This window comes from Macadamia integrifolia, chromosome 14, assembly GCF_013358625.1.
Source record: "Macadamia integrifolia cultivar HAES 741 chromosome 14, SCU_Mint_v3, whole genome shotgun sequence".
NCBI lineage: Eukaryota > Viridiplantae > Streptophyta > Magnoliopsida > Proteales > Proteaceae > Macadamia > Macadamia integrifolia.
Window position 1 is genome coordinate 1,045,371 of NC_056570.1, and position 26,143 is coordinate 1,071,513.

The 26,143-nt window shown below is 40.5% G+C and overlaps 1 protein-coding gene across 4 annotated transcripts in view; it reads left to right on the forward strand.

Annotated features, from left to right (window-relative positions):
* The first annotated feature begins 9,355 nt into the window (after positions 1-9,355).
* The window catches only part of LOC122061500 (actin-related protein 2/3 complex subunit 3), a 34,474-nt gene continuing 17,686 nt past the window's right edge, over positions 9,356-26,143 (forward strand). Inside the window, exons 1-5 of one of the 4 annotated variants that reach the window (XM_042624777.1) lie at positions 9,356-9,504; positions 9,569-9,713; positions 19,498-19,606; positions 19,698-19,967; positions 20,382-20,424. In XM_042624777.1, the coding sequence (XP_042480711.1) occupies positions 9,711-9,713; positions 19,498-19,606; positions 19,698-19,967; positions 20,382-20,424 (425 nt within the window). In that variant the 5' untranslated portion in view covers positions 9,356-9,504; positions 9,569-9,710. The remainder of the gene's footprint in view (positions 9,505-9,568; positions 9,714-19,497; positions 19,607-19,697; positions 19,968-20,381; positions 20,425-26,143) is intronic. The other 3 variants (XM_042624774.1, XM_042624776.1, XM_042624775.1) reach the window with 3 other exon arrangements.

Here is a 26,143-nt window from a genome sequence, read left to right on the forward strand (position 1 = left end):
TTAGTTGATTGAGACATGAAACGTCCTTGGGCGGTGACTCTACCTATCAGCTCTTGGACTTGCTTCACATTCTGAGGTGACCTCATATCTCGAATGGCCTGTATTTTCATCGGGTTGGCTTCAATCCCCCTCTCCGAGTTGATGAAGCCAAGGAACTTTTCCGATGCTACTCCGAATGCACACTTCGTTGGGTTCAGCTTCATGCCGTATTGCCTCAATACTTGGAATGCCTTCTTTAAGTCTCTGATATGGTGTTCTGCCTTCAGGCTTTTCACAAGCATGTCATCCACGTACACCTCCATGGTCTTGCCAATTATCCCCTTGAAGATCTTATTCACCAACCTTTGGTAAGTGGCCCCCATATTTTTTATCCCAAAGGGCATTACTTCATAGCAATACAATCCCCCTTCGGTTATGAAGGATGTCTTTGGAATGTCGACTTCACACATCTTGATCTAATTGTACCCTGAGTACGCATCCATGAAGCTCAGCACCTCATGTCCCGAAGTGGCATTGATGAGAAGGTTTATCTTCGGCAACCTCTTCATCTATCTTCTGCTGCCTCTCAGGGGTAAAGGTCCTCTTCTTCTGTTGTACCGGCTTCTTAGTTGAGTCAACACTTAGATGATGCTCTATTACCTCTCGGGCTATTCCAGGCATGTCCAAGGCTGACCAGGAGAAGATTTCAAAATTGTCTCGGAGAAAAGAGACGAGCTTTTCTCGTTGTTGCCTTGGCATTAGGGCCCCAACTTGGAATTGGAGAGTGTTATCCCCTTCTTCGGCATCAACTTGTGTCAGCTCCTCAGTCAGTTCCCCCCTCTGATAATTGGTGTCATCGCACAAATATTCTATCAGGAGTGCCTTGCCTGCATTTTCTTTTCCCCATAAGGTGGTGGCGTAGCACTTTCGGGACGTCTCTTGATCACCTTGACATTTGCCAACCCCGTTCTTGGTTGGGAACTTCATCTTGAGGTGTGGTGTAGGGACGACGACCCTTAGCAGGTTTAAGCCAACTCTTCCTAGTATGATGTTGTACGCTGAAGTGATGTCCACTACTAGGAAGTTGATCATGATTGTTACTTGGCAATCTTCGGTGCCGGCCCTTACTGGTAATTTGACCGGCCCCTCTACTTTGACCGGGGCACCCGAGAACCCTTACAATGGGTGTTCGACCTTCTTTAACTTTTCTCTATCTAGGCTCATCTTCTGAAAAGCTTCGAGGAAGAGGATATTAGCTGAGTTGCCGTTGTCCACCAAGATCCTTTTAACTCTGCAATCGGCTAGGGTCATGGTGATTACCAGGGCATCGCCGTGTGGCATCTGCACCCCTTCCAGATCGTCATTCGAGAAGGAGATAACCGTCCCCGTCTTTGCCTTCTTGTTTGACCATTCAGCCACATACACTCTTCTTGCATAGGCCTTTGCTTTCCTGGCCGAGATAGAACTTTCTCTAGTGGAAAAGCCTCCACCGATAGTTGTTATAACCTTGGTTGGGCTTCTATGATCATCTTGGGGGTGATGTTCAGCTTCATCGGGTGTCTGATACCTTTGTCGTTCCTTATTACCTCTGCAGTCTGGCCCCCTTTTTCACAGCGGCCTCTACCGTCTCTTTGGCGGTTATCCTTGCGGTCATTGTCGTCTTGGGCATCCTCCTTTTCGCGGTCTACGAATCAGCCCAGATATCCTCTTCGGATCATTCCTTCTATTTCTCCCTTCAGGTGTCAACAATTTTCGGTATTGTGGTCGTGGTCCCTGTGGAAGTGGAAATATTTGTCCATGTTGCGCCTCTCAGGATGTCGTCCCATCTTCCCTGGCCACTTTATGCCTCTGGCTTCTGGAGATTCTTTTATTTGTATTAGCACGTCCGTCCATCTCCGGTTTAGGGGCACATATCTTTCAAACTTCTTCGATGGACTGGGTGCCCGATCACGTTTGGACTTTCGTCTCTTGCCCTCAGAAGGCTTGTCATCACCTATTGAGGTCCTTTTCCTCCCCACCTTCCCTTCAGCTTCTTCGTCAGCTTGAAGGGTTTCTTCCATCTGAATGTACTTGTCGCACTGAGCCCTCAACTCAACGAGGTTCCTCGGTGTATGCTTCACTAAAGACATTTTTAGCTCTTTGTCTTTGACACCTCCCAACAGGGCCGTGAACTCTTCTTTCAAGTCCAAACCTCTGATAGTGATCTTCTCCTACTAGAAGCGCTTCATGTAATTTCGTAGTGACACTCCCTCATGCTGTTTGATGTTGGTCAGGTTCAATATGGTCTTTTGAAGGGGTTGGCTACTGCAGAATTTCTTCACAAATAAGTAACTTAAATCACCGAAGCTGTGAATTGATTTCGTCGGTAGGTGATTGTACCATAGCCTTGCCGCTCCTCTAACTGTCAAAGGTAAGGCAAGACACATGATGTTTTTAGAGACTCGGTGGAATTGCATTGTGACCTTAAAGCCTTCCAGATGTTGATGGGGTCCCCAGGCCTGTCATATGTGTCATACTTGGGCAGACGAAACCCGACTGGGAGCGGATCCCTCATGACCTCATCAGCTAGAGCAATGTCATTAGTGAGGTTCGACACCCGAGTTCCTGTTTGGTTTTCTGCTACCTTCCGAATTTTGTCATTCAGGTCTAGGATCATCTGCTTCAACCCTAGGTCTTCATGTCTCTGACCGTCTCCTTGGCGTGGTTCTTCATGCCTAGCCCCTATGGTGCACCGCATCTTTTCTTTAGGTGTGGGGCATTCCCTTGTTGCTTGGTTTCGAGGATTTTGACAGATCTTATCGACCCTGAGCTACTTCGGTCCTAGTCTTGAACTCGCTCTAGTTGGACATGGGAGCCTCGCGCTGCTCTATTGGTCTTTTGAGAGATGGCCTTGGAGACCTCCTTCATTGTCTCGGCTATTCGGTCATACTTCTCCTGAAGGGCATTGAACTGCTCCTTAGTCACATATTCCTGTGCCCCAGGAGGGGGTGGAGGATTACTATCTCTATGCATCGATTGTCCGGTCGAGCGCTGGTCCCTTGCGAAACCTTCCCGATCATTGTTTCCCCATTCTTCACCGATGTCTGCCAAGGGGGGAGAGATTCTGAAGGTTCCCCCTCATTCATATTTATACTCGGCACTGCTCTTGTTTTCTTACAATTGTTGGTTTTCCCCACCATTGCTCTGTCGTTCACATAGATGATGCCAATCTGTTACTGCCGAGAATCTGTATAAGGTTGAGCGTCGATCCTGCACAAGCACAGAAGGTAGAGGCCCAGAGGTGGCTCACACCATTACTCCTGGAAAAACACTATTCTTGCGGGTCTCTAACTTGGGTGTCGGAGGACTAATCCCGGAGCCACCTCCGGGCCTCTGTCTTCTGTGCTTGTGCAGGATCGACGCTCAGCCTCATACAAATTCTCGGCAATAACAATCCACATAAAGCTACTACCAGATGGGCAAGTTGCCACATCTTATTAATGAAAAGTTGAAACCTTAACTGGATTCCCACTAAGAGGATGAGTAAGGAAACTTGTTCAAAAAGACACCCTATCACTCCATTTTCCTCCTGTTGGATTAAAAAGTGTGGGGGCATATGATATGCATCAAACGCATATAAGATCATCGCATGCTAAAGATAGGTGGCACTATCTTGTTAGAACAACGCCACTTGGCAATGGACCAAAGAGAAAGGCCAGCCTCTCCTCCCTACGAGTTTACTCAATCTAACTATGTCGCGTGTAAAGGGACTCACAAGAGAACATACAAGGGAAGAATCTCATAATCAGGCAGTTAAGATATTATTCATTTGGTAGCGACTCAAGGGCAACGCTCAAAGCACATAGGTAAAGATAATTCTCTCTCTAACCCTTTTTCTCTCTTGGTCCTATAACTCACATCTGTTGCTCCATACTGATTTACGCATCAGAGAGTCCCCCTGGAGCACAACTCCAACCATCCGACCATCTCTTATGTCTATTTTTGTCTCCCTTTTTTCAATTACAACTCAGTTATCTCTTTTAACCATTCTACATCCCAAAACCTTTTCTAAAACACGTGTGTTCGAGTAGTCAAGCAATAGAGAAGGTGACAAGGACTAAACTACCACAAAATCACCCAACTTCTTTTTCAAATGAGAGACACGAAACATAGGGTGTATATATTTAAATCCAGGCTGTAAATCCAATTGATAAGCCATTCGTCCTATCTTCTTGATTATTTGATATAGGCCGAAAAACTTTGGGGAAGGATTTCTTTTAAACTTTTCGAGATCCCATTGTAAATTGATGGTAAGGCCATAAACATTAAAAAAAAAAAAATCCCCAACTAAATACTCCCTTTCAATGTGATGGTGATCAACAATTCTCTTCATATGTATTTGAGCATGTAAGAGACTTTCCTTGAGATTTTGCAACATATAATCCCTAAATTGTAATGAACTTTCCACTTACTGCATTTTGGTAGTTCCTGGTATGTAACGTAAGAGAGTAATGAAGGAAGTGGAGTCCCATAAACATCTTCAAAAGGAGATAGTTGGTGGCAGAGTGAGTGGTGTCGTGGCACCATTCAGCCCAAGCAAGGCACCTTGTCCACTCATGGGACGATGACTACAAAAACACCTCAAGTATGTCTCTAAACATCAATTTTAAACTTTTATGTTTTTTTTTTTTTTTTCCTTTTGAAGGTTATAAGAGGTACACATCTTGAGTTGAGTTCCTTGGAGACGAAAGAGTTCCTCTTAAAAAGAACAAGTGAACATCAGATCATGTCACTCACAATAGAGCTTGGCAACCCGTGTAACTTGAATACATGTTTAATGAAGGCTGAGCCATTGCTATTGTTGAATAAGGATGTCCCAAAGTGATGGAATTTGCATGCCTAGATAACATGTCCCTAGCACGTTATGATTTTTTATTTTTTCTTATTTTTATGGGAGAGAGGAAGTCCCTCTATGAAATCCATAGAAATATCAGTCTAGACTTTTTTCTGGAAGGTGAATTGGTTGTAGTAGCTTAGCTGGTGATGTGTTTGTTGGGGAAATAACATGAAGGATTGTCTCCTCACGGTAATTAGAACACACAAATATATAGATTTACCGTATATATGATGATTAATGGAACACACCCATCTCATTAACTATAAATGGGAGTAGAGGAGTACCTGTGTGTAGGTTGGGAAGCCTCCATAAGTGCTGATCATGAATCTAGGTTTCTCGCGCTTGAAGATTGGTCCCACGAACAAAATCACAAACAAAAGCCATCTAGTGTCTTTAGCAGTCTCACACACAGATCTCTCCCACAGCTCTATAAGCAAATTATGTCTCACTATGTGAGTGCAGGGACTATAGAGTCTACATATAGAAGTCCACCAACCCTAACTACTCTCACAATAGTTGGGCTGGGCCTATCCCTCAAAGTGGGCCGAACCAATATGGGCCCATATGGACCACCCATGTTAGTGTGGCCCAAAACCTAGCAGTGTTTTCTACCTTATGCCTCTGACATATATCACACTCTATAATGCATTTCTTCACATCACCACGAAGCCCTACCCAAAAAAATGAACTTCAGAATCTCTTCAAGGTGTTTTGATAACCCAAATGCCCTAGTTGTAGGAGCATTATGTGATTCTTGGAGAATAAGGAAACATAATGGTGATTCTGATCTAACATAAATCCTGCCCTTATGAATTACGATGCCATCATATTACATATTTGTTGGAATCAGATGTCTGTTGTTGACTTTGTAGTTTACTTTATAATATCAATTTTTGTGTGGTTTATAGACTTGATGTCATCGATCCAATTGGGTAGTGGAGCAGACAGAACTCGTAAACTAGCATTGTTAGCCCATCGAGAAAGAGCATCAACAACAACACTCTCCTTCCCTTGTACTTGACATGGTACTTATAACCAAGTAATTTGATGAGCCATTCTTGTTGACCTATAGTAGTTATACATTGCTCAAAGAGGTACTTTAAACTTTTCTGACAAGTCCTTGCGATGAGTTTATGGCCTAGAGTGTCTCCATTTGTGCACTGCAATTGTAAGCGCTAATGGTTCATTTTCATATGTTGAGAGTAGCCAATGGTTGCCCTTCGAGGCATGACTAAGGAAAGCTATAGACTGATCAGATCGCATCAAAACAATGCCCACGCCTCGTCTGGATGCATTGCATTCAACCACGAAGGGTTGTGAGAAATTAGGTAATACAGACACAAGAGGTTGTGACATTGACTCTTTGAGCTCATTAAAAGCAAGCTTAGCTTCTTCAATCTATGTGAAGTTATTATTCTTGTGCATTGATGTGAGGTGGAGGCAACAATCTTACCTTAGTCCTTGATGAATTTATGATAATAACCTGTCAATCCAAGGAAACCATGTAAAGGTGATGGAGTTGACAATAGTGGTTATTCAAACATGCACTCAACCTTAGTAGGATCCACTATAACACCTTGGTTGGAAATGAAATGCCACAAATAATTAATCTCTTAACAACCAAACTTGTATTTGGATAATCACCGTGAGGGGACGATCCTTTGGATTAATTTCCTCAACAGTTGCAAGTGCTCCAAACATTTTATTGTACACCAATATATCATCAAAAAACATAAATATAAATGATCACAGGTGGGGCCTAAAAATGCCATTCACTAGACCCTGAAAAGTGGAAGGAGCACCAAAAACTTGTAGGCTACGTTTGGTAGTCATCATTTTACGGGAACAAGGAAACCGAATCTTCCATTTGGTGTCCACATTTCTTTTTTTAGTTTTTTTTTTTTTAAATGAATGGGATTAAAAAAAAGAAAAGGCCAGAAACGAGAAATTTTGACACACGAAACATTAATTTTGGAACAAAATGACTACTAAATGCAGCCGTAATGTCTTCCATGAATTCTAAAGGTTGTTTTCAAAACATCTTGTTTACATACCCTGATTTGTTGATGTCCATATCGTAAAAATCCAACTCTTGTACACACACTGAATGTGGCATGTATGTGCTGTCAACATGGTGTTGACATTAGTTTCAATAGTGATGTGGTAGAGTGTAGATGTCGTGACAATACAATTAGTATTGGTCTCACAGAGTTTGGCCCTATTGGGCCTTATCCACCCCCGAACAAGGCTTGGGCTAAGGTTTCTGGTCCTTAGTGTGGGTAAAGGTTGAAAAACTTTGGTTGGTGCGACAGCTCCCAACCCGCTCAAGTAGGGGAAGGCCGAAGGGGGAGACCGACCATTATGAATAGGGTAATTTACAATGCCACCCCCTAGAGAATGCCAATATTAGAAAGACACTCCCTGCATAATACCAAATTATACTCAGACCCCTACCATCAGTCGTTGTTACAGAATATACCTTATATGCTGATGTCAGCTAGTATATATATATATATATATATTTATTTAAATACCAAAATACCTTGCAAATGAAGTACCTCTCTCTCTCTCTCTCTCTCTCTCTCTCTTGTTTTCTTCCTTTCCCTGAAAACCAAAGAGAATAAGCTAAAAAATGAAACCTCTCCCCCATCTCTATCCCCTTCTCTCTGGTTTCATCATTGCCATTTCTAATCCTAAAAAGAAAATTAAAAATCGGATTTTTTTTTTTTATGGTAGAAAAATCATATATGGTTTTAGCTTTGCGAGAAGATAATGACAAAAATGAATACAAATTTGATTAAAAAACAAAATCAATGTGGTTTCATCTCGACCTCTCAAGGCATGAGCATCTTGGGAATAACTCTACGAGAAGACAATAACATGAGAAAAGTCAGTTGTGGTTGTGATTAAGAAACAAAATAAAAAACAACTACTCCAAAGGCTCACACCACTACAAATTTTCCGTCCAATCTGTATTATCTGTTTTTACAGAACTTTCCGTACAAGAGAAGAAGCTCACCTGAGGCAGAGTACATGCCGACCGCTATTATAAATAGCTTGTGAAACCAAACCCATCAAGCCGATGCTTCCACCTCCATAAACCAAATCAATGTTCCTTGCAACCTTCAACAACCAAGACAACAAATTAGACAAAAGTGAATACAAATTTGATTTTCCTCTTCCTAATGAAGAACCGATTCAATAGAGAGCGTTATCCATGAAAGTACATTTACTTATGTGGGAGACCAAATGTGGACGGTTTCTTCATTAACTTACTTACAGAAAGGGGAAATTCTGCTTGAACAATTTGAGAAAACTAAGGGCCCGTTTAATTTTGTTTCCAGAAACGGTTTTTTCCGTTTTTCTGTGCTAAAAAACGGAAACACACCCTAAAAACCGTTTGATTTTTCTGTTTCGTTTCACTTGTTTTTAGAAACATAAATAGAAATTTATGCCTATTTTTGTGTTTGGAAACAGGAATGGAGAAACAAGTTAGACTTGTTTTTCTATTTTTAGAAACAAGTGGGAGCAAAAAAAATGTGAAAAACCCGATACTTCACTCTACCTACTCAAACCCCAACCCATTGTTGAAACTTCTCACTATCTAGATGCGGCAATTCCAACCTAGTTGTGTGAAACTTACATTTTCGGATTGCCTTCATCCTTCTAAAACTCATCTCCATGAAGCATACCTACAACTCTAACGTTATGCCTTCACTCGTGAATTGCATTCCTATAACGTCGTTCCTTAACTCATGTTTTGAACTCGACTAGACTATTGAAAACGTTTCAGGAAACAGAAAAATCAAACACCATTTTGCAATTCCAAAAATCGTTTCTTAGCACAAATTTTTTTTTTTCTATTTCTGTTGTTTCTAGACACAGAAACATGATAAACAAAATCAAACGAGCTCTAAGAACAGAGGAAACATAACACATTTCAAGAGAACCAACACTCGAAGCAAAACCCATGACGCAATTGGTATAAATAGACCAAACTCAGCTTAACAAAGTAGAAAGCATGAACAAACAAAAATCCTTCAAAGAAAAGCTAAATCCATGATGTAAAATTGATTTTCTATCAAGATCCTAAGATAAGAATAGTAAAATAAATAAATAAAAAAAAAAACTTGAGAGAAGAAAGAACAGAGAGAGCAAAAGAAGTCTGTCCTGGAGATGCATTACCAATTCACTCTCAAGTTCTATAGCAGCATCTTGGTAGCTACTCTTCTTTCCTTGATTACTTCCACAAAAGATGCAAATCCTTTTAAACTGATCAAGATTGGTTGGCAAGAAGGTGAGCTCTTGGAGCAGACTGGACCATCAAAACCAAAATCTGACGCAGATGCTCTGGGAGTGAATGAGGAAGAAGTTGAGGGAATTGAGTAAAAGTCCAATTGGACATGTGTTTTAGTCAAAAAGATAAAATAGTTATTTCAACTTCTCATTTAACAGCAACTGACGGTAGAAGATTTGAGTATAATTTGGTATTATGCAGAGGATGTCTCTCTAATAATGGCATTCTCAAGGGTGACAGTATAAATTACCAATATGACTAATTGACTAGTCTCTCGCCTCGAGGACCTCGCAGGCGCAGCTTTCTCCACCCCGACTCTCGCCATCGGCACAAGCCCTGAGTCCTACACTACGTAAGTTAAAATCTGTCCATATTTTTTTTCCTCCTTCAATCTGTAATAATTTTCATTTTTACAGACACTCTGAAAATCTAGAGAGATAACAAGAATTCTCATCCTCTCCTTTTCGATCTGAGTTATTTAGTTTCTGTACTCCACGCCTGTGCACCGCTAATTCTTTCGGATGAGATAGAGAAGGAGATCGATCTTCAAAATCGCCAATGGTACTTCAAGATAATTTATAATTTATAATTTATTCTTTTTTTTTTTCTTCCACCCCTCCTGACGTTGTCTTAGTTTCTTTCCATTTTGGTTTGCTGAAAAGAGAAAATTCTGTTTCCTATTTGATGTCTCTGAATTTTCCGTGTCGAATTGATTTAAGAAGCTGTAATTTGAATTCTGCTGCGCTACTGGTGTCGGCTTCTCTATTTTGCTGTTATTACTCTTAACATGCGGAGCCCTCAATATATAGATATTATATCTGTAAACAACGTTCATTAATGTCGGATGTACGAAACCAGTTCCTGGAATTAGGTGAGCATTAAGGGCCTGGGGACTTCTTCTTCTTCTTCTTCTCTCTCTATTTTTTAAGGGAATGGGAACACATAGCAAGTAAGGAAATAGTATTTTGTGTGTTTAGCAATCAGTTACTCCAGAAGGGCTCCAGTCTAATTAGTGAATACAGTTTTAGAAGTGGCAAGAAAACCTCCTCGAGGACATTGAGGCTGGACAAACTAGCACAAGCAGAGTTAGAAGGTATAGCATTAGCTATCGAATTAAGGATGTATGGAGATTGGAACAATTTGTCTTCAATTGATGCACTGCTTGAACTCAGAAACTCTGGCCTTGGAACTTATTTGCCTTGCTGTTTGATATCCATTCACTTTTAACCTCTTCGGAGGACTGTAAGATAATACACATAGACAGGAGAGAGAGAGAGGTGAGGGAGGTGAGGAAAAGGAGTGCTGATCAGCTCCACACAAGCTATATTATGCCATATGTGTTTACCTTTTTTTATTTTTAATATCACAAAAATAATTGAGACCCATATATCTATCACTCATACAGTTTCTATCATTCCCACAGTTACTATCAGGGTCAATCAGGGCCAACACTGCCTAGCCTGGCCAAATCAGGGCTAGGTTAGGCTGGTCTAAGTTGAGCTCGGCAGGCTTGGGCCTGGGCTGAGGTAAGAGGACACAAGGTTGGCGTGGGGTTTCACAAAACCCGGCCCAACCGAGCCCTGTTTCACCGCTAGCTGCTGGAAGCTTCAGGCAGAAGCAGCATCAAAGTGCATTGGCAGTGAGCAGAGCAGGCAGTGACATGGCAGTCAAGGTCAGCTTGGTAGTTGTTCAGAGGCTTCTGGATGTGTTGGCTACTTGGTTGTGTCTGGGAGATCTGGCAGTAACTAGGAAGTACTGAGTTATATTAGTAGGGTCAGATAGTACTGGAGATGTTACATAGGTGTTGTAGCTCTACAAATGTGTACTGATGGTGATAAATGCATCCCAAGGTTCACAGAGTGACTTGGCAATGTTAGTCAGTGCCTGGACAATGCGGTGATGCATTATGTTGATGAATTGCATGGCATGCTATAAAGGTCACATGGATGTGATGTTATGATGTGAGTCAATGAGGAGATGCATGTGTAGGGATGTTTGAACGAAGGCATGGTCATGAAGCATTGATGAGGTATACTGTTTTGATGACATAGCAAGGTTGTATGAGGTGGTAGCATGATGAGCCACATGGCGCAGCAAGGTTGTGGCCATATAGCACACAGCCTAGCGAAGGGTACGACGATGCAGCCCAGGCAGCAAGCATAATGGGGGTCATGCATAGCATGTGGAATGGACAAGGCAGCTTGGTACCCTCAACCATGGGGCTTGCTGGCATGGCACCAAGGCATGGAGGTGCTATTGCATAGCGTGTGGGCGCCTAGCACATGAGGTTCACATGGTTTTTGTTGGTTGAAACCAGGTAAATCTCAAAATTGGTTAACTATAGAGTTTATCACAACATGTTCGGTCTTATGCCTTAATGAGGCTTTGATTGTGATACAAAATCGATGCTCTCGGTAGGTTTTTCTTTGAGATTGCATTTTGGCCCTTAAGTTGTTTCTAGAATCTGGGGGACCATAGGATGGATTCCCAATGCAGAAGACACCATTTCGAAACTTTTAGAACAAGGCACAGCCTGTCCTCTCTATCATATCCAGACACGAGGCGCACTATTGGTCCGATGTAGGAATCTATCGTGTGCGGCTCTTCATAGAATCAGATGCGCAATATGGTGTGGCGCGAAATATGGTAAGCATGACCTAGATTGAATAAAGGCTCTTGAGTGGCAGTAGCGGGGTTATGTCATTTTATCAACCGTTCAGGGGTAGATTGCATATGGCTCATATTAAGGCCAGTTTTTGGAGGTGCATCCGACGGCCCACAGTTGAGCCGACAAATCGTGACAAGGATCTCAATTACAATTTTAAAGAGTGCAAGTTCGTAACGTCACCAAATCGGCCTAAAGGTTCTAAATTTCCTTCATCTTTTCTAGGAATGCCTAAAATGTGCCTAAACTTCATTTGGCCATATCTTGGCCAATTTAAGGCCAAATGAGCCCATTCAAATTGTGTGTGCTCACAAAACTGAGAAGAAGCTGCTGGACATGTTAGTGAGAGCTGGTGAGTGCCCCTAAGCCCTTGAAATTACAAACAAATAAGAATGGGGAAGAAATGAGCTTTGAAGTTGAAATAAAGCCATCCAACCTTTTCCAATGGATGTATTGAAGCCATGGTCATGGCCTAAGGAGGTGGGTAAAGCTTATTGAATATCTGGAGTGGTTTGTTGCAAGAAAAGAGAGGAAGAGAAAGAAAAATGAAGAGAGCAAGAGAAGAAGAAGCGTGTGTGCCAACCCCAAGCCCAAAATTGAAGAGAACATTTATGAGAACTTGAAATGAAGTGTGATTCGCATTGAGTCCCCCAACCACCATTCTTGTTGTTATTGAAGGTCCATTGAAGGCACCAAGATGTTGGTGATGCTCTGGATGAGGTGTGGCATGAGTGGAAGGTGAAAGTATTAGAGAGACTCCATGCACCTACAAGAAGTGTATTTGCTCAAGGGGAGATGCCCCAAAACCTCTCAAGCTTCGGTTCTTGTGTAGAAGAGCTTCTTGAAGGTAAGTTGACAGTGTTGGCGTGGGGAGCACACATGGACTTATTGGAGAGACATCAATGCATTGAGGGAGCTGTAAACAACTAGGATTACATCGGGGAGGTAACCTACATTTACAAGTTTCCATTTTCACATGACCAACATTTGTGTTAATTGTGGGGGGACTTATATGGTGATTGCATGCAATCCTTGAGCTTGTATTGGGGCATTTTATGAGCCCATTTTATGTTTGTAATTAAGGGTGTCAAGTGGGGAGCTTAACATGGGTATTGATAACATCCTCACAACATTGACTATGGAAATGTGGGGTTGTTAGACGTTACCATTGCCATAGCATTGGTTGAAGCAGGGGAGAGTGCTCACGAGTTATTTTGTGGCTAGAACACACCATCGAGGTTTGAAACCCTTTGTCACACCCTGCTCCCGCTAGGATACCTGCTGTGTGACTAGGACGCTCACATGACCTCTATCTCTACCAGGATCTCTGATAGTAGTACCTTAACCGTCATAGTCCATTATCAAACCAACTAAAATAAATGTAGCGAAATCAGAGTGTATATATATACAATGTCGACTTTAAGTATTGGGGAAAAGCTAAATATTAAATATATTACATTAACGTGTTATTCTTCTCAAGAGAAATTATCAAGACACACTTATAATATCCAAAATGATAACATCCAAAAATATGGCATTAACAGCAATGGGCGGAATCACCCTCGGCTCATTGTTTAGTGTAGGCACAACTATCACATGCACAATCTACATTCCTTTGGCCTTTGGTGTCCATCAATCATCGCCATACTCAGCCATGGAGGAGGTGTCACTGCTTATGGGCACGATTGTACCTGCATCATCATCTAAAAAGAAACATGCACATGGTGTGAGTTCTAACTAGCTCAATGATGGATGGGGTTCATGCAAGCTGTTACATATAGTCTATGAATGTGTAATGATGTTGTTCGTTTTATTATTATCCACCTAACATACATTTAAGTCGGGTTTATGCTATTACGATGCATTAGGTAGTATCCCTTGTCCTGGAAATTGCACATCAGTACCCTAGTGTATATATATAAGTAAATCATTAGCCCTATCCCTCTGTACAGCCGGATAAAGACCTGTACTGGGTCACAGGCAGACCTTCCTTATAGCCTCACTGAGACCCCACGCACTGACCCCCTTTACTGGGCCAGACATGGGTGACTGGTAGGTGACAGTACCCACTAGTGGGTAGGGCATTGGCTACAAAATCAGTGGTCGCAGAATCTGCAGACATCTCACCAGTAGGTGGGTTGCAGAGCCACCAGCCTGCCGCAAGCACCTGTCGATGGGCTTGTTTTGCAGAATTTTCTGCCCAGCCTGCAACTAGCCTTGCTGTGGCTGATCAGCTTTGGCTGAGCACAACCTACTTTACCCCAGCTCTGAGCAATGTAAGGAGATCCTAAGCCATCTAATAGGGTTCAATTATATACAATTTACTTCCCAATTACAGCATGCAATTAGTCCAAGTAACAACCATGTTGAATTTTCCAGATTTGGAATGCATGCATGTACTCAACTCTTATCCTGAGCTTTCTATCATTTGTAATGACTCATTTGGAGCTGGGCAGCCCTAAATATCGTGGCTGTACCATATTCCAGCTCCAATTGAGTCCAATTTGGAGGAATTGCATGGAGAAGAAAGAGAATTGAGGGATTTACACAATTCTCAACTAAAATTCAGCACTTTGGGTTGCTGGGATGCAAGCCTGGGCTTTCCCCCAAATTTACCTTTTATCTTGGAGCTGGGCAACATTAGGAAGCATGGATTTAGAAAGACATCACAAGAATTAGGAAGAGTTTGAGAAATTTACTAGATTTTCACTTGAAAAATTCAGCAAGAATTAATAGTATAAGTAAAACCTCGAATTGGCTGGTTCAATTTGCAATTCTCAACTCCAATTACTACAATAATAACATGCATGGTCAATTCACAAAGATGGTTGAGAGTAGGTTTGGGTCTTTGAACCCACTCTAAGCTGGCAAATTTAGCAACTTAGGCTGATATGCAACTCTAAGCAGCTATTGCTGATCCCAATTCCTACATGCATGCAACTCCTAACATGATACTAATAGTTTCAGAACCCTACCCAAATTAAGCTAGGAGAAGAAGCTTACCTAATGTGTAGCTTGCCTTAGGGAATCCCAAAATGCCAAGGCAACTCTCTTTTCTTCTTCCTTCTTCTTCTCCTCCTTCTCTTTCTCTCATTGCTGCTCCACCAGAGTTTGGCAGTAAAATGATGAACTGTAATTGAATATGCCCTTTTATAATACAGCCCAATATAGGCCTTAGGGCTTGTTTGGCTAGACTACCTTAAAACTAAAAATCACTTTAATTTTTAATTCCCATTGGTGGACCCCACTGAAATCTGACCTATTAGGTACAACATGGATAGTTTGAGAACCTCTATGTGTTGGGTAAGTCGAGGGCTCTAGGGACTAGCACAGTGGGCACCACAGAGGTTTAATGCAATTTTTCCAGCTCAATCCAAACCCCCGCAGGAAATATTTAATAACTTATCACTTTTGATTCCATTGTTCATGAAAAGCTTTCCAGTGTATTTGGCAGGAGGTGCACTGGCAAATGGGGTCATCTTTGGCTTCCAAGTTCCAAGTACTTCACCACTGCTAACCAACCTTCAGAAGTACTTCTCACTTCCATTTCCTTTTCTGAACAGTTGAAATCAGAACTGTGTTAGACCAGGGTATCACACCCTCCCCAAGGAACATGCCTATTGTTGTCTCTTGGGGCCTTACCTCTTCTTTGCTCTCCCCTGCCCCTTGAGAGTCGTCTTCTCTTTGTAATTAGATTTGTTTCTTCTCTTGCCCCCTTGGGGTCCCTGTTTTTTCTCTCCTTTTGGTAATGAATTTATTAAAAAAAGAAAAAAAAGAAAAAAAAAAGAAGTTGAATCTGAGAAACTGAGCCTGATTTGATGGCTGAAACAGAAATAGGGTTGATTCTTGAATTAGGCCAACAATAGGGAGATTTTCAGATCTTAGGAAATAGGCCTCAACCAAGGCTGATCTGCTTGTCTATGGTGCCAGGCTTTAATGAACCAACAGATTTGGAGATCTTTGGTCTTCAACGTGCTGCCAGAATTCCCCAGGAAACCAGTATCATAGGGACTGGTTGTGTGTGCTGCAGGGCCTTTAATCGAAGGTTTTGTGGAGAATCAGAAGATGATCAAGAGCCTAACCAGTTGTCCTGGTTGGGCAGAAACAGAAAACAAAATGGGGAGAACACCATAGTTGTCACGGCGTCATGGCAACCCAAGGCGGTGGAGGGGTGGCTAATCGATTTGGCAGTGAATCGCCCGCTATGGCGTTGCCATGGCGATCAAATCGCCCATGTGTTATATTTTATTTCCCCTATTTTCTAAAGTTATTTTGTATGTTATAATAAATATCCTATGACATAAAAAACCAATCAACGTTAAGCAACATCAAGTCATAAAAATCAACAGTCACACTCACATCAAGTCATAAAAAATCAACATGACTTATTGATATTTAGAGAAATGCTCTTCTTCTTAATATTTTTTAATGGTCGAATGATTTTATTTTTAGATGAGACTTTTTGTATTAGGTATAAACACAAAACTAGCTTTCCAACAAGTCTAAGATTACTTAAATCTGAGTTGTTATGACAAAGTTATGTTTCGGTCAAACTTATTTTAAAGTATACGAATGTTGTTACTTTGCCTAAATGAAAATAATTCTATTTACATCAAAACAGAAGATTATCTTACTGGACTTTTGATTTTTAGCAATGTTTTACTATGATAAGATTTATAAAATTTTCAGAATTGAGAAAAACCTTAATATTCGAAAGTTGAAAATCCCTCTACAACCAAAAATCCAGTTTTTGTTCTTGGACCGGGGGTTTGACTTTTTATCCTTTTGGAATTTGATTATTAAACTATTTTTATTGGATTCAAATAGGGGGCATTTGCTTATTTATGAATAATATCTTAAGTACTTAAATGGTATTTGGCATAAATAAGGGTAAAAAATATAAGCCGGCATACATTACAACAAGGCGACAATCGCCTAGGCTCCAGGCAAACCGCCTGGAAGCCAAAGTGGTGCCTTGGTGACACCTAGGCGATGCCTTGACAACTATGGAGAACACAAGGAGGATCGAGTGGAGAAGAAGAAGAAAGGAGAAGGGGGGGGGGTAAGGGTCTCTCACCTGAGGTATCTCACCTCTAGCCTCTCAGGACAATAACATTATAGAAAGAAAATTCTATTCAACTTCATTAAATCGTGGTGAAAGGACTAACAGTCCATTACAATTTATAGTGAGTAATGACATTGTCCAACTTGTAACAAAATAAAAGGAAACAAAAGGACTGAAAATAAAGAAGGAAACAAATCCCGACTAACAACCAAAACTTGCAGCACAAGACTTTACTAACTTGACCGAAACTTGCTTTCTAAGAGTCTAAGGCTAACCAAAATAGAAACTTATTGAAAATAGAAACTAAACTAAATCAGCAATAAAATAGGATAATATGGACCCAAATCACTGTTCACATGAAAATGTTCCATGAACAGTAATTCGTGAACAGTACATTTTTCCCCTGAATTCTATCCTGGTCCTCTTCTTCTTCATGCCTTGATCTACATCATCTGGATTGCCAAAAACATCTATCAAAGTTGATGTACAGGTGGTTCCAACAGATAGGGATTCTGAGCCTTAGATTCTTAAACTGGAATGAGGATGATTGATTCCCTTTAGGCCGCTCCCAGATGATGTAATTAGATGCTATTCCCGGAAGTACATCAAAATTAGAAGCTTGTTGTGTAGCTTGGTAATAATCAAAATCATTAATCCTGCATGGTGTGCACTTTAATCTTGACCATTTGAAGCTCTTCTCATCGACATTCTTCTCTCTCTCTATCTCTCTCTTCCAGTTCTTGCATATCAATGAACGTGCTATCTATTAAATTTGAGCATAAATTGGCCAACCATATGGGGATTATCTTGCTAAGATATTGAATTATATGAGAAGTTTCTGCTACATTAGAATGTAGCACATCTGCTTGACTGTTATTTGTTTTCTTGAGTTTTCAAGCAACTTCAACTTCTCAGCTATTGTGTTTCCTGTGCTCTCTCCTATGGTCTGTAAAATATCAAATTGTCAAAGTAATAATTGGTTTATTTTTCCTTTAACCAGTCACTTTGTCTTTTACCACTGTAAAGATGTTCATGGCTTTCCAAAGATTCGTTGTACGTGTTTATTTCGCTGAACCCTAGAGGATGAATGGGCCAGAAGCCAGAGCTTAGACCAAGTTAATTGAATGATGCATAGACTCGCAAATTAAGGTGTAAATCTTATTGATTGGGCTTGATCAAGTCTGAACTCAAAGCCCCAATGGGTTATATGGGTCTTGGGCTAATCATTCTTGGGTTTTCTGTTGTAGTGGGTCGGTTCTATAAGCCCACATGATGGGGTAGCGAGTCCTGTACGAGATTCTAGTTTTAGTTTCTATTTTGTTTAGTGTCTAGAGTCCTTGGTTAGTTTCTATTATCAGTTCAAATAGTTTCTATGAGTTTTATTTTGTGTTTACTTGGTCTTCAAGTCTTAAGAGTTTAGGAAAGTTTTCTAGATTTGGAGTTAAGTCAATTTAGTATGTTCGGGAGAGTTGTGTTCTCACAGCTACTGTTTGCTGCTTTAATCTTCTTTTGTTTCATTGCTATTTTGGTCACTAACAGGTCAGATTGATACTTCTATTTCATCTCCCTGCAATATCCTGTTTTGCGACCTTCTTTCAGTCCATTTCTTCCTATACCTCCTTCAATCCATCTCTGTTTCATCCTATTGTCCCCCTGCCAAACCTTCCATTGAGTCTCACATCCAGAGCCTTCTACTTCCCAAACCAGTACGCTTTCTCTGTTCTCTCCACTGCCATTGAAAGGCCAATTGAACCCTTTGAACAATGATGGATTTCAGCCATATTTTGGGCACTGGTAGACTTTTCCTAAGTGTGGTTCCACACTTCAACCAGAGTTTTAGCCCTATGTGAGGCTTGGTTGTTGAGGGAGATCAATTCTCCTAAATTTTTCCTACACTAGATCTTGTCTTATTACCCTTATTTTGGTGCTAATTCTGTAATTTAGGGATCGGTATTTGCCACCACTCACATTGTTTCTTGTGTATGATCAGAAAACTGGAACGTGGCTAGTGACAACTGCTTATGTGAATCCATTTAGTATGCAATATCATATTGCAACATGTCAACTGAACTGTTTAAATTGGATTGATTGATTATTATATCTTGAAAGATCTTGAAGAATGTGTAGAATTGTGGTCAAAGCCCAACATGTGAAACCATGGTACACAGTTTCGCCGAAATTTCGGCCAAAACGTTTCTTTGGCTGTAGTATTCATAACTTCAAACGAATCATTTGGTTTTGCTAGTGAAGCTTGGAAAACCCATTTTTATGCTTTCTTGGCCAAATCACTATTGTACAAGGGTCCAAAGTCAAATTGATGGACTATCATTTTGGGTTTGATTTTTGAATATCTAAGGGTTCCACTATATTTAGAGGGGCCTAAAATAGGGTTTCAGAGAAGTTTAAGGACCAAATTTGGCAATTTGCAGAAAAAAGTATACATATTTCGACCAGGCTTGAAACCGAAACCTGGAACATTGTGTGAAACTACTCTCGGTTAAATTCAAAAGTAGGCTTACCACTCCTTGTGAGTCTCAATCATGTCCAGTAACTTGTTCTGCCATTGTCTGTTTGAAATGACTCCTAATAAGACTAAGATACTGTCATCATGACAGGTGTACCACTCAAGTTTTGTTAATGAGGAAGCTATAGCAAAAGCTTGTGGGTGTCCTCTGCTTCCTTTGAAAAGCCATATAAAGGGTCCTGCACCAGTTTCAGATCAAGGTTAATTTTTGTATAAATTTTTTTTGAACTGTGGCCGAAGCAATTTTCATCAAGTTTTTGTTGAAGCTATTGGTCACAAATTTTTTTACAGATAAAACTGACATCATTGATGAAGCAATCACATTCTTTCGTGCCAATGTCTTCTTCAGAAACTTTGATATCCAGAGCTCAGCTGACAAGCTTCTCATATATTTGACATTTTACATTAATGTTGCTTTGAAGAGGCTTGAGGGCTGCAGAACACTGGCTGAGGGGACCAAAGCTATCATTAACTTGGGTCTAGAGAAGGTCCCTGTGCCTGGAGAGCCTGGTTTTCCTTTTGCGGGACTTTTCCCACTTTCTGAGTCTCAGCAAGAAGCAGGTAAAGCTCCTTTCTCCGTATCTTGTTATCTTCAGCAGTCCATATGGGAGAGGCATTTGTAGATGAAGTATTCAAACAGAAATATTGACGAATGATACTTGTCAATTAGATTACACTGGCTTCTCAGTCTAGTATGCATGGTCATCTTTAATACCATTGCATCATTATTAAACTGATGGGAGGAGGAACTCTGTCTGTCTAGCATTCCCCACGCCCACACACAGCCCATGTTTTCAGGGGGGCGGTGTGTCTTTTCACAGCCCTCCTGAAAAGAGCGGCTGTGTGTGGGTGTGGGAACGCTAGACAGACAGAGTTCTTTTTAGAAGCATCCTTACAGTGTAGCTTTACTCTTGATATTTGGCCTTGAAAATTTACAACCAAATGGCGTTTAATTATGTAATCCTCTTGATGCAGATGCATGGTACTCCAAGTACCCTCGCAGGAGGAACCGAGCCAGGTCCAAAATTTTTCCCACGGTTCCCCATTGAACCAGTTTTTGGTTCAAATCAAACCATGTGGATTGGTGTTTTCTTGGTTTTCTGAAAAATCAGAATTGTGGTGTTAGATTAGAATTTTATTTCTCTTATTCATAGTTGTCTAGGTATTCTATCTTCTGACCTCACTTATCCAGCAACTAAACCAACTTCATTCTTCAATTTGTGGGGGCTTGAAAGCCTTTACAATATATCTATAAAGCTGTAAAATAAAAGAGAAAAAAAAAATATACTAATTGGCTGAGTTGGCAGTCTATTGACACAAAACTGACCCCTAATTCCTGCTTTGGAAGGTATTCTATCTTCTCTCAACCATCTGATAGCAACCTAATAGATAAGGCAACAACAACAATAACAACTCAGTCTTTTCCCAACTACGTGGGTCGGCTCCATGGATATGTCAAAGAAAAAGATAAAAGGTAGAAAAGAGAAAAAAGGGGGGGGGGGCAAGGGGGGGGATGATCAAGAAAATAAATTAGGCACTGCAACACCTACGGGTCATCCCACCTAAACGCAGTCTGCAACATGGATCTTTGTCCTCCAAACAGCTCTGTTTGATGTCATACTAGGGTCATGACCTAGCTTCTGCATGTCTTACCTTACCAACTCATCAGTGGTCATTTTAGGCCTGCCTCTAGCTCTTCTAGCTCCTTCCATCTGGATTTGATTACTCCATATTGGAGCATCCCAAGGCCTCCTTTGAACAATACCACCTTAAGCGGCATTCTCGGAGCTTGTCCTGAATCCCAAAGCCTCCTAATAGATAAGGCAACCTCTTGCTAAAAAAGAGGAGAGTCCTACACTGAAATAAAAACTAACATCTAGATTTATTTAACAATAAAATAAAAGGGAAAGAAACTCCTTAGAATAACCCATGATATGGAGAAGATCTTGAACCCCTCAAGATATTCAAATTGGCCCCACAAGATAGGGTTCCTGAAATTCAGGAAAACTACAACTACAGGCCATAAAAACTTGTCCAATTAACACCATGAATTCTGGTATCTTGAAAGCCAGATCTGGACCATTTTTTGAACCGCGAGAGTTGGTTTGAGCCATATGAACCAAACCGAACCAAACAGTCCTGGATTACACCCATTGTGCGCATTCGTAGCCTATGATCAGGTTGGACTAGAATACTATTTCCAATACGCAATTTCAGTTTATTTTCTTCAGTTTTTAAGAGTCATTGTTTCTTAGGATTCTCCATTTCTAGGGTGTGTATATGGGAGTTTCCTGTTTTGTTTCTACTTTATTTCTTTTCCTGATGATTAGATTCAGGCTTTCCTAGACTAGTTATCATCAGGGTTTAGATTTTATTTTTTTATTTATTTTTATAAATAGGATGTAAAGCTCTATTGCCCCACGATTTTTGATGAATGATATGTTGGCTGATGCCTTTTGGTTCTGTGAGATTCCGAGTTCTTCTGCTGGGGTGATTCGGTAGAATTCCTGATGCAGTTGGGCAATGGATTATCTAGTAACCTTTTGACTTTGATTTATTTCCATTTTAGAGTTGGAACAATTTATGTTAGCTTGGGATTCAAGTTTATTTGAGTAGGATTTTAGTTTCTAATTTAGAGTGGTTTCCATTTTCAATTAGCTTCATTAATTTTCTTGTTTTTTCCTATATATATATATATATATTTGGGTGAATAAGAAATTCAAGGGGGGGGGGGAAGGGAGGACTATGCAAGCCCCAAGGGGCAAAGAAAAAAGAAAAAATCAACGTAAGGGCCTACAACCCACAGAAAGGGGGGGGGGGAATCAAAATAGAAGATGATAAAACCCCAAGAGGTTAAAATGAGATTGTTCCTGGGGGAACTAACAACCGGGAGGGCAGGATGAGAGAAAGTTGGGAGGAGTCCTCGAAGTAGATGGCATTCCAAATCTTGTCAAAAAACCTGGGGTTGGAAGTCCATCTACGGAGATTTATTTCCATCCAAATGTGGTTAATTACCAACCCGAAGGCTAGTTTTCCAGAATTGTCGCATATGGTATTGCCTGCAAAGGTCATGTCAATCAAAATCCATTCTCTAGAGAGGGGAAGGGGGAATCTCTTGGAAGACCAACAATGGGTAAGGACTCTTTTCCAGACAGAGGTGGAAAAAGGGCAATAAAAAAAGAGGTGTTTAACATCTTCAAGACCATTCCAGGAAAGACAACAAGGATGGGAAACATGGATGTGATGAGAATTGAATGTTTGTTTTTTCTTTTATATTAGTCTTGTAAGATGATGGAGATTTAGAGTTTTTTTGGAGAATTGAATGTTTGTTTTTGTTAAAGCTATGGCTGCCATGAGTTGTGTGGAACTCCCTCCCCTTCCCTGACCTTCTCTTCTCTATCTTTTTTCCTTTTTTGCTTGCTGTCCATGCTCTGTTCTGGGCGGTGATCTCAGGTGTACAGAAAGTGTTTGCTGAACATTGAAAATCCATCGTTCAGGTCTGAGATTTGGACCGAAGGTTGCTACCTCCTAGGCGAGACAAACGCTAGATGATCTCCTCCAAAGTTTGGTCCTGCTGGTGAGAAATCAAAATCAGATTCAGATCTGAGCTTTGTCACTGCCAGACATAGTTGCAGGCTCGAAAAAACACTTCTGATCTGGGGCTGGATTCATAGCAAACTTGCTGTTGCGACCCTTCGACTGAAGTTTCAGCCCAAACCGAACTCTCTTGATGAAGCTCCATCGGTCTGAAGTCCTCCCATCTCTTCCGCCCCTGTTCTGATCCAAGGTTGAAGACAACCCATTGTTAGTTGTTTAAAACCGTTTTAATCTTACTCCCATAGTTATTGCCCTTACGTCTATTGCCATTGAGTTATTGTCCATTCCAGGAATACCCTTTCGTCTTCAAAGCACTATTCCACTTACTAATCTGTCATCTTCTTTTTTTGTCCTTATCTCTTTTTCCATTTGTGTAAGTCTTACCTTTCTCTTATTCCCATATGATTGCCCCCCATTTCCCTCTTTATTACACTATGCCACCAAGCTGTTGCCATTCCTAGTTTGTCCCTGAACAAATAAATGAAAAATTCCTTAAAATCCCTTCGTTTCTTTAGTTGTCAATAGCCCTTTGAGAATTCTGGTATATTACAAGACTGCCATTGGTTATGAAATTTATGCTATTTGTCAACTAAGTGGGCCCTAGGTGATCCGATTCCGATTGTAAAATCCGGATCCGCATCAATTACGGTGGTGATTCCTTTGTCACATATCTTCCATCTTCTCTATCTTTTTTTTATCAGTTTCAAAGATCAGATCTTATTTTTTTGTCTTGCTCAACTCTAATTCCTCTTATGTTTTCTGTTACACTTCAATTTAGCATCTCAGTTCTGTTCTAGTTAATTTTCTTTTTCAAAGTTTCCATCTTCCTATCAACTTTTAGGTATGATTTCTTAAAACTTCAAGTTATGGTTTCTGTTTCGGGTTCTATTTTTAGAATTTTATATAGCTGTTATTACTGAGTCTTTGTTGATACTTATCTTCTATTCTGATCATCATGGTTGCTGTTCTGAACATTCTACAATCGGCCACCATATTCTGGTTCTTTAGTTATCCTACCTCAAATAGGATTTCTTAATTATTGAGAATCAAGACATTTGGATTGTTCTCGTATTTTAATATTCTTTTATTCGACCATATCTTCTGGCCACATCTGACTAGTTGTTTTTGCTGATATTTGATTTCTCTCGAATCTGGGACTTGATCCCTCGTATGCGAGTCTGGGTTTTTGCTTGTTTCTAAACCCTATCTATTACGATTTCTTAATAATTGAGAGTCAAACCATTTGGATTGCTGTAACATTTTAATATTATTTTATTCGACCATATTTCTGGCCACATCTGACTAGTTGTTTTTGCTGATATTTGATTTCTCTTGAATCTGTTAGTCCCGTGTATGCGACTCTGGTTTTTTGCTTGTTTCTAAACCCTATCCATTAGGTGGTTAGATGTCCATTATTTAGTATTAGAGCCATGGCTAGAATAATTCAAGGAATCCTAACATGTTCAACCTTCAGAATTCTATAAATTAGCTAGTTGGAAATTTCAGACAAATGTATTACAATGTTAGCCCTCAGTACGTATTTTATTTACAGATGGTCTCTGAGGAATGTTGATAGTGTTCTGATATCTCTTTGAACCGATCTTTATGATCAACCGTACTAATAAACATTGCTAGTTGCTTGTCAACTCTACAGACCAACTATCTTTCAACGACCCACATTGTCGCATTAAGATACAGAAGTTGAGGAAGATATGTTGTTCTATCTTGTATTGTTCATAACACCTATCTACATGTCTATGCAAGAGCTCATGTAACCGTTCGGTGCTTGTCAATGCATTACCTTGAATAGGCTTTCTAGTGTGTAGTTAACAATATGCAGAGTAGTAGAATCGTACACATTGCAATATCTTCTTCTTTATTGTCACTATCAATCTCATTCGTGTGTGCACTAGGCACATGATCACTATGATTCATTACCACAACAAAATCCTAGGGTCTCATTAAAAATGTACTCAATTAGTAAATTAAATAAGCCAATGGCTCGACCATTCGTAAGTCATTCAAGTGTCATTCATGAAAACTATAAAAGTACTGTAACAGTACAATCATCCATAAACCATCCACACCCCCACCCAAAAAAAAAAAAAAAAAAAAAAAATAGTACAGTCATCCATAAAATCATTCCTAAAAAAAAAAACCACAAAATGCAATATTACAATCATACATAAAACAAAAATAGAGGAAAGACATGATCAGTCAAGCATGTTTTATAAGTATGATCTTCCGGTATGTGGGGCAATGAATGAATGCTTCTCTCCAATTTGGCTGTACCATAAATTTTTTACATTGCCCTGTGCAGGTTTCATCCCCCACATTAGTGACGGTCTCAAGCACATCTATGGGCTTAGAAATGCTAAATGACTGTTCAGGGGTTGGTGTGTAAGACCCACTAGCTTGCCTCTCCAGCCTTGATCTACTGATGTATTGAATAGCTTTGGAGGCCATTATGAACTTGAGCTTCTTGTCATGGCCTTAGAGCTTCCTAAGAAACCGCGACGGCACTTAGCACTCTTGCTAGCACCAAGTCAGCCTTACTATGTTCCTTAAGGGAGTTGGGAATGGAAGTAGTGAACACTAGAGGGTTTGAGTGAAAGAACTTTGTATTACACTAGAGAGCTTTCAGTACAATGCTTGAATGCTCACTTGCTTAGTGCCTTAGCTAAATGAGGCACTCCTATTTATAGGCAACCAAGGTCTCAAAGAATGCTTAGATGTTTACACTTGTCCTTCATCCAATGGTTAGGAATGTTCCAATTAAGGAGACTAGAAACTTCCCACCTCCTTAATGGAGAATTCTAGAATTCTCCCATTCTCTTAGCTATGTACAACTAACCTCTAGACTCTTCCTTGCTTCTAGAAGTCTCTTTACACTACCCCACACAATGGTAGAATTGTCTAGAGAAAGGACATCTCTTTAAGTATCTAAACTTCCTACACTTCGGTAAAAAGATCTAGAAACCTACCTAGCCCAATGAACCAAGTCCATGGGCTGTGAGCTTGGCTCGTGGGGCCTTTGTTGGGCGGGTTGTGACACTCTCCCCCACTTAAGTCGGCGATGTCCTTGTCGTGTCTTCTTCATGAAACCTTTGTATATGGTCTTGGAATTTCCATAGAGAGTT